The sequence below is a fragment of the Telopea speciosissima genome, chromosome 1 (assembly GCF_018873765.1).
Source record: "Telopea speciosissima isolate NSW1024214 ecotype Mountain lineage chromosome 1, Tspe_v1, whole genome shotgun sequence".
NCBI classification, from domain to species: domain Eukaryota; kingdom Viridiplantae; phylum Streptophyta; class Magnoliopsida; order Proteales; family Proteaceae; genus Telopea; species Telopea speciosissima.
Window position 1 is genome coordinate 56,200,930 of NC_057916.1, and position 11,352 is coordinate 56,212,281.

Sequence of the window (11,352 nt, forward strand, 5' to 3'; positions counted from 1 at the left end):
TTTTGGAAGATGAGGGTAATTTGGTGATTTTACTCTTTAATTTTGGTGCCTTTTTTATCATAAGGGCATTTTGATCATTAGATTCCCTAAAACTAACATCTAACGTCCTAAACGAACGAGCTAGATTAGATTGTTACAAAGTTTAGAAAGTAGAGGTGCATTTCTACGTTTGGGCAATTTGAGGGGGCATTTGAAGAAAACCCAACTTTTTATAGGAGGTGGGTAGACTTGGGATGTAAACGGATTAGATTCGGTTCGGATAGTGCTATATCCACATCCGCATCCGATTAGCTTTCGGACGGATTCAAATAGTGCTAAATGGATACGAACACAGATACGGATCGGATATTTTATCCGTTTACATGTAAATATAACTTTTCGGATAACTGTAGCCTATCCATATCCGCATCAATTTAGCTTTTGGACAGATTCGGATAGTGCTAAACAAATACAAACACGGATACGGAAACAAATTTTAACTATTCATTTACATCCCTAGGTGAACTGGAAAATAAATCAATATCTATCTCATAGTCAGAGATTTACTTTAGGGATGCATGCGTCATCCACAAATCAGAAATTTCACCAGCTTCTTAACTTTCAGAACCCTCAGTAGACTTTAAGCCATATCTAGAAGTAGAATAAACTCTCTTATCTCAAGTGGGTGGTAGCTCAGATGCCAAGGACTAACATCCAAACTAAGATGTCATTTGCTCAACCCCCCTTGGGGTTTGGGGCCTACCTATCAAAAAAACAAAAGAAAAAAAAGAAAAAAAAGAATCAGCTCTCTTAGGCCATATATCATCAAATTTTCATCTTACAATTGCTAATCAGTGTATCATCCTGAGGTAACATGATTCCTGACAATGTATTTTGAGAGACTCATTAAAATATCTCATGTGTTACAATCTACTACTAAGAGATTCAATGACAACGTCTTCTAAACAAATGAAACTATACGAATTTAAAATTACAATAGAAAAAAGATTTAGCGATACCCAGCATTATGGTTGGAGAAGAATTGGGACCAAATATACACACTCCAATGTGCATTAAGCAGCAGCCAGATGAACATGGATAGGCTCACCCACAGCTTAAACCATTGCTAGCCTGATTGGAACTTACTTTGTAGATGCTCTTTCTTGAGTGCTTTGAATTTGGCTGCCAAGTCATCATAGTCCGGCAGCTTAGGATGGACATGGCTGGAGGAAGAGGATGAAGAGCTGCCTGTCGAATTATTGGTTTGTTTTAACTGAAAGGACGCAGAACGGATAACTTTAACGTCACTTGATCCATTTTGGGGTCGCTCAAGCGGCATTGTCTGGGCCCTTAGATAAGGTGGCTGCCTCAATCTCTCTGTCAATGGACTTGTCATTGATGAACAAGAACCATGGGAAGAGACACAACTGCCTGGAAAATCTGATATTCCTTGTTCAACACTCTCTTCCTTCATGCTCCTCATGTTGGGGACAGGACTTTTGTAGTCTGTAACAGCATACATAGAAACCATATACTGGCAGTCTCTTTGAGGGGAAGAGTCCCATCCCATTTCCTGGACTTGTATGTTGCCACTTACGCCCTTGTAGTCTGGTGCATATCCATAGCTTCTATGGTTCATGACAGTAGTACCTTTGAATGCTTCTTCTTCATTTGGTGAATTGCAGCAATGGCCTTGCCATTTTTGTTGACAGTTTTGAGATGGAAAATCCATACCCATTCTAATTCCCTTATGTTGCTTTATACACATGTTTTCCACCTCATCTTTATCATTTCTTGTAAAGAAATAACATGGATGCTCCAAGCTACAATCAATAACCATTTCACGGTCAATTCTGCAGTCACTGTTATAGAAAGGCTTCCCTTCCATAGCCTTACCACAAATTTCCTTCTTTGTTTCCCCTGTATCATCATCTTGTCGAAGTAATGGAAGTTTATTCTTTTGACTTCTGTATTTGAAATCCCGGCTATCTTCAATTGGCATCTTACGCTGATGTTTTTTCGGGTGATGATTTTTATGTCTGAAAGGGTCTTCATTTGATGAATTGTCACAAGGGTCACCATAGTAAAGTGCAGATTCAACATCGTTCATGCTCATGGAAGAGTGGGATACTTGACTACCCCAAGAGAGTAATCTCCTATTCAATCTTTTCCCCGATGACTTGGTCCTCATTCTAGAGCTCCTGGATTGCACTCTTCCATCCCACGGTTCACTTTTCTCTATCTGCTTTTCAGTACCATTGTAACCATATAAATCTGACAAGCTAACTATTTCAGATCCAAGATTTTTCCTAGTAGGCATGTTGATTGATTTGAATATAAATATTCTTTGGTCCTTGTATTTGCCATCTTTTATGGTGGCATTAGATTCCTCTATGTCATCAAGATAAATAACACTCATCTCTGGAAACTGAATTGAACTTTCAGATGCAGTTGTTGTTGTTCCTTCCACTTTATGTTTCTGAGAGAAATTAGATGGATATCTTGAACTGCAGTTCCTTAGATTACTCCCTCCAGAATATAGTTTAGGTGTCATTCTGTGTTTGAACGAAGGATCCAGTTCTCCATGCTTCCCTGCTCTGACTGCATTTTTATGACTTGGGGTACAGACAAAAGAATCTAGAGTATCTATTCGAGGTTGTGCAACAATGATAGCACCGGAGGAACTTTGGGTAATATTCAAATTTTTGGGAGACTCAGAATTTTCGCAAACTGGTAAGGAGCTAGGAAGCGCTTTTCCTTGAGTAGTTTCATAATTTGAAGCTGTTATGTCAGCTCCTTCACTGTGATAGATAACTTTAGTATCTTTCTCATTGACTTGATCTTGAGGTCCCTCAGTTCCCACAGGAAGATTATATATCTGCAGTTGCATGGCAAAAATAGATTCTACTAAAACCGCTAAAAGAGCCATCAAACAATTATTTAAGGATTAAAAAGAGAATCAGTATTTGTAGCATATACAAACCTGCTGGTTTCGCAGTTCAAAACTCTCCATTATCCACGTAGTTTTCCTTTGAATGCTGTAATCCTTAGCTATCTCATCCAACAAACCAAGCTTCACATCTTCTGGAATTGACTTTATCCGGAGCTTCTCAATTATCTGTTTGTCAGGAGATTTAAATGGTTCTCCATAAATATCCAAAATAACAAAATCACAAAATAACAATTATAGAAGAACAAACAGAAAATCATATTATCTTAACTAGAAGGGGGTCTAAGAAATTAAGAATAGAAGGAATTGAAGAAAATGAAGAACCTGAGAATTCACAAGATTCCCCGGGAGTAATTCAACAGCAGTAATGACAAATCTGTGCCCATAGCGCTCTCCAAATAGCTTCCGAAGCATTTGAAGCTCAGGCAAATCTCCACACCATGCAGCTGCATATATAAGACTTGACACAGCTTCATTTATGTCATTCGGACAGTCCCTGCAACAACAAATTATAAAGAGAACAATTCAGGGGAAACTTTTGCTTGAGAGAAAAGATTCCAGTATCATAAATTGATATATGTTCTCCCAGAAAGAGGCTAAGATTTAAGTTATCAGATGTTGGATTCAAACTTCAGTTTGTGTAATTAAATGCATAGAATCTAACCTGTGTCTGCGAATATAGGGAAAGTGGAGGGCAATGAATTCACAAAAATGATCCAACAAATCATATGCGGCCATTATGGTTTTGTCCTTAAATAGCTGCTCAACCTGGGAAAGAAAAAAGAAAAAGAAAACAGAATTGTGAACATTAATTTGGATTATTTATATAAAGCAGAGGAGGAGCAGGATGATAATATTATAAAAGATCTTGATGATGATAAAAACAATGTGAAGATGGAGTGTCCAATTAATTTTTCATTGAATTTTCAGGATTAGCTTGTAAGAAGAGTGAAATATTTAGATTTGGGTAGCATAAATCACGAGAAAAAAGATAGTTAAGAGGAAAGAAAAACAGAGTGCATCGATTAGACCTATAATTAAGAAAGTGGAATATAGGAGCTGCACTTATTTCCCACCAGAAATAGAATTTATACAAAGCAAGTTTGAGAAAAAAGTATTATCAGAATTAACAGAGCCTACACGAGCGAAGGCGCTCTTCTCTTGGTCAAGCTTGAGGAGTTGAGCTACATCCTCGCGTAACTGCCTTATAATGGTGCCTCTCTTGTTCTTCAGGAGCTTCAGACGGCACTGAACATGCCTTATCAGTTTCTTGCTGCAAACAAAAAGCAGAGCTGATGGATCCAACTCAATTCGAAATCATAAATATTAATGGGAATGAAATTTAACAAGACTATCAACATCACTACTATCATTTACCATTTAGAGGCCTTTCTCCATCCGAACAGGAAATCGAACATGTCGAGGGTTGCTCGTGATCTAGTGCTGCACTCTTCCTGCTCATCAAATTCAGTCTTGAGTTACAGTGGAAGAAGAAGGACAAAAGATCATGACACAATTACTGCAAATTCATCATGTGTGTAAACTGGTTAGAGCATGTTTGTTAATCATGGGTTTTCATTATTGAGTCGTGACTGAAAGGAAGAGCAACCAAGAAGAAGAAGAAGAAGAGCAGCAGAACAAGGTCTGAACTAACACACTTATTTTTCTGGAGGAGTTATTAGGAGTGGAGCGAGTTGGTTTCCACCAAAATTTGGAAAATATAAAGAAGAAGGAAATAGAAAAAAAAAATTTGTATTCTGTTCTTCCCCAAAACTGTTCCACTACATGGACACTTGTGTTGCGGTTACTCTCATTAAATTTAAAAGCGAGGAAAATGGGAATGTGGGGGATTGGGGAATGAGAGTGATGGGGGAGAATTCGCAAACCGTTTCCTTTTTTGATTTTATTGCAGACTCTCTTCAAAGAAAATATCTTTAAAATAAAGAAAGAAAATCTGAGTTAAAAATTGGAAAAGAAATATTCCTAAAATAATTAGCTTGCGGTTCTTTTCCTTTCTTATGCTTCTGGGTTCCTTCTTGTTTTCTCCTTCTCCTTTCAATAGTTTATATTATCCTCGATTGCTCTCAAACCCGGTGGGTCACCTCCGGACTCAGCGGTTGAATGACTCGTTTGAGTTCCAAGGTGTACTTGATTTTCACTCGATCTTCTACTACTCACCTATTCAACTCTATTGGTGTCAATCGGTCATTGAACGAGGTAATGTATTTGCAACTTCTAAGTTCCAATTTAAACCGGAAAGGCCTACTCGGCAGCAGTTCCGGTCTACTTCAGTTGACTGGGAGCAGATGATTAATTAAGAAAAAGGGCCAGTAATTTAGGGAAAAAGTTCTCTCTCTGGAAGGGCTGGCGTAGTGAATCTATCTCTCCTCTTTATGTGAAAAGACATTTCTACCCCCTTATTTTACGGAAGAGAGAGAGACACATGGGAGTGCTGGCGTTGGCCACACTCCCATACAGAAAACTGCTTCAATGCTTCCCATTTATGGTAAGGAAACCTTATCGAATAATAGAACTAACACAGGGAAGTCTTTTTGCTTCATGATCCCCCGCACCTTCGCAGTCGTAGTCGCGTGTTGGGTTGGGAGTCTAGGGAAGCTCGCTAATCACCAGCCTCTTCCTCTTCCTTCTGTGTGTTTTTCTTGGAGAAGTTAAACAACTAACCACTACTCTGGAATATGACGGTGTCAATATTCAATGTTCTGTTGGGAAAACATATGAGATGAAGTCTTAAACTCCTGATTTTAAAACCACAAGAAGGAAGAGAGAAATAGAGAACGATCGAGTGTGAGAGAGCGCAGCTAGGGCATAGTGTTTGTCCCTCCCTCTCTTCCCCTTGTATTAAATAATTAAACTCATTTTTGGGTTGCCAAAATTATCTGCAATTGGGATTCCAAATTTACAAGCTTGCTTTATATTAATTTTTTAGGGAGTTTTCTATTCCAAGCTTGCTACTAAAAGGAGTAACGAGGTAGAATCAAAAAGGGCTTTAATTACCTTGTATAGTATAATTATCTTGTCATAACCCATTAAATAAATGAAACTGTTTTCTCGCTATTAAAAATGGATATTCGCAATTAATATAGTTAATTACAAATTAATACCTCCACAAAACAATTTCACATAGTGAATTATAGACATTTAATTTAACTAGTGTTAAACTCCAATTCATTGTGCATGTCCATACCAAGATTTTGTGATCATTATCGATCAAAAATCATTTTGATTACATTTTTCAAAAAATGTATTGATAAATGATATTAGACAAAATATCTTTGTAAACATTTTACAAAATATTACAATGGACCTGAATTTATGTCTAATCATAAACAAACATTTCTCATCTCGAAATTCTCCAATTAAGGGCAGTAGATTCAATGTTGAGCATCTCTTTTTTTCACGATACAACACCACGAATCCAATATATTGATATGTAACTCAATGGATATCAATCATTAGTGCGCCAAAACCCATTATACGTTACCGTACACAAAAGACCTCTTAGGTCAAAGGGCCAACCGAATTCTACATAAGAGAAATTCGTTCCTCAACAACTGAAAGTAACACATGCGAGACTCTCATGTAATTCAGTTCTATACACACACTAACGTGTACTCACATCCGTGCCCTCTTCCTAAAGGCACATAATTTGACAACTGTCTGAGTAGGGAATGTGACGCCCCAATTCCAGGATAAGGGAAAGCGCAGCCTTCACAGGTGGAGATCATAAGATCTTAGCATTTATCAATTCAAATCACATTAATAACATAACATAGGAAGAACTTACGAACTTTTCATTAGGACTATAAACCAAAATCAGAGTGTGAGTATTAGTGGAAGTATAAAAGCATTTACAGTTCCGAATAAAAGTCTGTTTTTCTCCACCTGATGGCATTCAACATTTACAAGTATATCCTCCCCAATGTAATCAAATTCCCTTACAAGCATGTACAACAGCTTGTAAAAAAAAAAAAAAAGAAACAAAAGTGAGATGATATTATCCGCTACTCAGTTAGCGAACTCGTCATCTCCCAATGTTGAAGGCTCTGTAAAAATGAAAGTCCATGAGGGGTGAGCTACAATAGCTCAATGAGTAAGAAACACTTTAAAACAATCTTAGCATTCCAGATCAATGTGTATATGTATATAAATACTGTCAGTTCATAATTCCACTACTATTCAACAATATTAACAATGTCTCGCTCACATTCCTTATTGTTTCACCCTTACTATTAGTCTTGATGTTCCCCAACATACTGTGAGGATCCGTACCTCCCGGAACAGCGGCGCGTTCCCCCTTTTGGTGGGGGCGCTTTTTGGTTCGAATTGGGGGTTTGGGGTTATGCTCCTCGGTTGAAGAGAGAAAGAATGCGTCTTCTCAATGGTTATGATTTATCAGGGGATGGGGGTCATAAAATTAAATGAAATGGAGTCACCACCTAGGATTAGGGCCTATGACCCATTGGTGTAGCCCTCCTGTGAAGGGCTATGAGATTTCGTTTGGTCTAGTCAGAGATTCGGGGTAAGTGGTCAGGTTATGAGAGTGGAAAGGTGTTAGGCACCCACCTCGCCCGGATAAACCGGTCTTTCTACTAGATGTTGATTTTTGAATAATCTCCCTTTATAAATGTCGTATTTCCACATGTATAGCTAAAATGATGCACAAACTGCTTAAAATTAAATTAATCTAAATTAACTATTGTACACTACACAAGCATAATTTAAAAGTCTACATTGTTACGAAATTAAAGTGCGATGAAATAATTAAATACATGTATGCTTTAAACCAAGGCAATTATACGAGACGGATCGTGTCCCTCAGCTTAGGTGGAGGCAAAAGACTGGCTTTGTCCTTCGTCGGACAGAGTAACGGCTTCAGAAAGTAATTGCCCGGATATCGGGCAGAATAACGGCGTCGAAAGATTTTTTGATAGTAATCACCTGGATGTCTAGCAGAGTAACGACGCACAGGTGTCGGGCACTAGGACCTTGGACAGAATAACGACGTCGAAAAGCTTCGAAAAGTAATCTCCCGGATGTCGGGCAGAGTAACGGCTCACAAGTGTCGGGCACTAGGACCTCGGACAGAATAATGGCGTCAGAAAGCTTTGAAAACTAGACTCTCGGATGTTAGGCAGAGTAACGGCGCACAAGTGTCGGGCACTAGGACCTCGGACATAATAACGGCGTTGGAAAGCCTCAAAAACTAGGCATTAGGACATCAGGCAGGGTGACTAGGCCATGGGAGACTTTGGGGGCATGGACGGAAAAGGGTTAGGGAAGGCGGATCCGGGGGACCCAGACTCCGGACAGAGGGACGAGGCTCGAAGGCTCAAAATCAGACTGGGGCAGGGCCCCAAAACTAGGAAAAAGAGGAAAAAAGAAAACTGGAGCTCTAGGGGTGCCCTTCTCCTCAACTTGGAACTTGTTGAAATGAGAGGTGGGGGTATTTATAGGGAAAAATCTCGTCTGGCGGCACCGCGGCAAATTCTGCGGCGCTGCTGGGCAAAAAAAATCACATTTTGGGTCCCCCGTGACACCGCGAGGTAGATTCTTGGCTTGGTGAGGTGCTGCCATGCGGCGCCGTGGCCCGACGCTGCCGCGCAGCCGGGCGCTGCAACCAGGCACGGTGCTACCATATAGCGCCGCGGTCGGGGGCGACGCTACCAAGTAGCGCCGTGGCTGCACGCAGCGCTGCCAGGCCTTGGCTTCGGGCAGGGGCATCGTGCTGGGTCGTACTGAGGATACAGGGGACCGTGGGTGGAAATGAGATGGAATAGGGGGTGTTCGGGTTACTCTAAAGAAAAAAAAAGGTTTAGAGCGCATTGCCAGTCTTTCATGTCTGGTTGTCGTCATCGCTAAGGGGTGACAAAATTCAGCGTCTACAGTTTGCCCCTCTTTGGCCGAGACCTGTGCCAATAGCCGAAGGGTAAAGACAAAAGACCGCTTGGTTTTGTCACCAGGAGCATGTACTGCCACCACTTTGCTCAGAGGTGGTGGAGTTGAACGATAAAACCACGTCTTAGTAAACCATTCAGCAATTCTTTTATTTTGAATGATGCAACCTATCTTGGCAAACCGTTTGATGAAAATCTTTTGTTTTGAACGATAAAACCTATATCTTTTGTTTTGAACGATAAACCTATCTCGGCAAACCGTCCAATGAAAATATTTTGTTTTAAATGATAAGACCTATTTCGGTAAACCGTCTGATAGCAACAGGTACTTGATCCGTCGATCTAGAGAATCGGGTGTCAACGGGAGATCAATAGATCCAATGGCAACGGGGATCCAAGAATCGGATGACAATGGGTGATCAATAGATCAAACGGCAACGGGCGATCCAAGGATCGGATGACAATGGGTGATCAACAGATCAAATGGCAACGGGCGATCCAAGGATCTGATAACTACAGGTGATCAACAGATCAAATGGCAACAAGCGATCCAAGAATCGGATAACAATTGGGTGATCAACATATCAAATGGAAACGGGCGATCCATGGATCGGATGACAACGGGTGATCAACAGATCAAATGGCAACGGGTGATCCAAGGATCGAATGACAACAGGTAATGGCTTTGAGCGACACTCTACTGGATTCTGATTTTTAAGCAATGCTCGGTAGGAAATCTGACTTTGAGCAATGCTCGGCATGAATTTTTGGTTTTGAGCAACGCTCAGCAAAATTTGGTTTTGAGCATTGGTTGATTGGAAATCTGATTTTGAGCAACGCTCGGCAGGAATTTTTAGTTTTGAGCAACGCTCAGCCAAGTTTGGTTTTGAGCATCGCTCGATTGGAAATCTGATTTTGAGCAACGCTCAACAGGAATTTTTGGTTTTGAGTCAACGCTCAGCAAAGTTTGGTTTTGAGCATCACTTGACAAAATTTTGAGTTTGAGCATGGCTTGATCGAAAAGGCATCGTGACCAAATTTTGAAAATGTGCGATGAGATGGCATCATGACCGATTTTTTGAAATGTACGATGAGATGGCATCGTGACCAAATTTTGAAAAACATATGATGAGATGGCATCGTGACCAGATTTTGACGATGTACGATGAGATGGCATCGTGACCAATTTTTTTAAAATGTACGATGAGATGGCATCGTGACCAATTTTTGAAAAGTGACGATGAGATGGCATCGTGACCAATTTTTTGAGTACGATGAGTCGGCACCGTAACCAATTTGAAATGTACGATGAGACGGCATCATGGCCAAATTTTGGAATTGTACGATGAGATGGCATCATGATCAAATTTTTGAAAATGTACGATGAGATGGCATCATGACCAATTTTTGAAAAGTGACGATGAGACGGCATCGCGACCTATTTTTTGAAAATGTATAATGAGTCGGCACAGTAAACGATTTGAAATGTACGATGAGATGGCATTGTGACCAAATTTTGAAATTGTACGATGAGATGGCATTGTGACCAACTTTTTTAAAATATATGATGAGATGGCATCGTGACCAATTTTTGAAATGTACGATGAGATGGCATCGTGACCAGATTTTGAAGATGTATGATGAGATGACATCATGACCAAATTTTGAAAATGTACGATGAGATGGCACTGTGACCATTTTTTTTTTTTTGACGACGCTGCCGTGTGAGATTGCGGAGCCACCAATCGCACGCCCACGACTCTGCGGTGCCGCCAACATGGATTTTTTATAAAAAGGGGGTGGGGGCTACTTATTTCTCACTTCCCTCTCCTCCTTTGCTTGGGTTTTCCACTTAGAGCTTTGCCTTCTCTCCTCTTTCTCTCTCTTCTTTGTTCTTTTCTCATTTTTTCCTTGGTTGGCCATTAGCCATGTCTTCATCAAAGTGGGGTAGGCCATCATCGTCTTCCTCTGAGGTGACTGGTGTCCTAAAAATAGAGTGGTATCCTGGTAGCATCCTAGTGGACACTGCCCTCCACAAATGTTGTACCATTTGGAGTCAGGCCCTCAAAATGGTAAGTGGTACTTGCCTTCTCTTCCTTTTCATGCAGCGCATGTTCTGTTTAGTACTTGATTTCTACCAATTATTATGTAGCAGCTTTATTCTCCCAGTTACAAGAAATACTGCTGTACCAATGATGTCTTGTCATGGTACCAACAACTTCATCCTGCTCTGAGAGAGAGAGTGGACCTGACAGGTCTTGGTCGTACTGCCCAGGTAGTTTCGCCAAAGCTTGATACACCAATAGTTCATGCTCTCATGGACCGTTAGTGGCCGTCGACTCACACCTTTCATTTTCCTGCTGGGGAGGTAACCATCACTCCCTTAGATTTCTTTATGATCACTGGGATCCCTTTCTCTAGGAGACCTGTTTCGTTGACTCCCTCAATCCAAATGAAATCTCTCAGGGAAATTAGTGACCTCTTGGGTTTCAAGGTGACTTCTCGCTT

General features: G+C 40.4%; 1 protein-coding gene across 1 annotated transcript; it reads right to left on the reverse strand.

Moving 5' to 3' along the window:
* Window positions 1-989: 989 nt before the first annotated feature.
* Window positions 990-4,753, reverse strand: LOC122661465. The gene is made up of 6 exons (XM_043856859.1): window positions 4,307-4,753; window positions 4,070-4,202; window positions 3,594-3,697; window positions 3,254-3,425; window positions 2,963-3,097; window positions 990-2,857 (listed from the first exon to the last, which is right to left on the reverse strand). Exons 1-6 carry the CDS (start codon window positions 4,345-4,347, stop codon window positions 1,106-1,108), a joined length of 2,337 nt encoding a protein of 778 aa, XP_043712794.1. The 5' UTR covers window positions 4,348-4,753; the 3' UTR covers window positions 990-1,105.
* Between the last annotated feature and the right edge of the window lie 6,599 nt (window positions 4,754-11,352).

Bases quoted from the DNA above. Each gene is read 5' to 3' on its own strand.
- LOC122661465 (XM_043856859.1), bottom strand. From the start codon at position 4,347: ATGTTCGATTTCCTGTTCGGATGGAGAAAGGCCTCTAAATG. The intron at 3,426-3,593 runs GTTAGATTCTAT...TTGTTGTTGCAG, and splicing joins CCCTATATTCGCAGACACAG to GGACTGTCCGAATGACATAA. The intron at 3,098-3,253 runs GTTCTTCATTTT...CCTGACAAACAG, and splicing joins GGAATCTTGTGAATTCTCAG to ATAATTGAGAAGCTCCGGAT.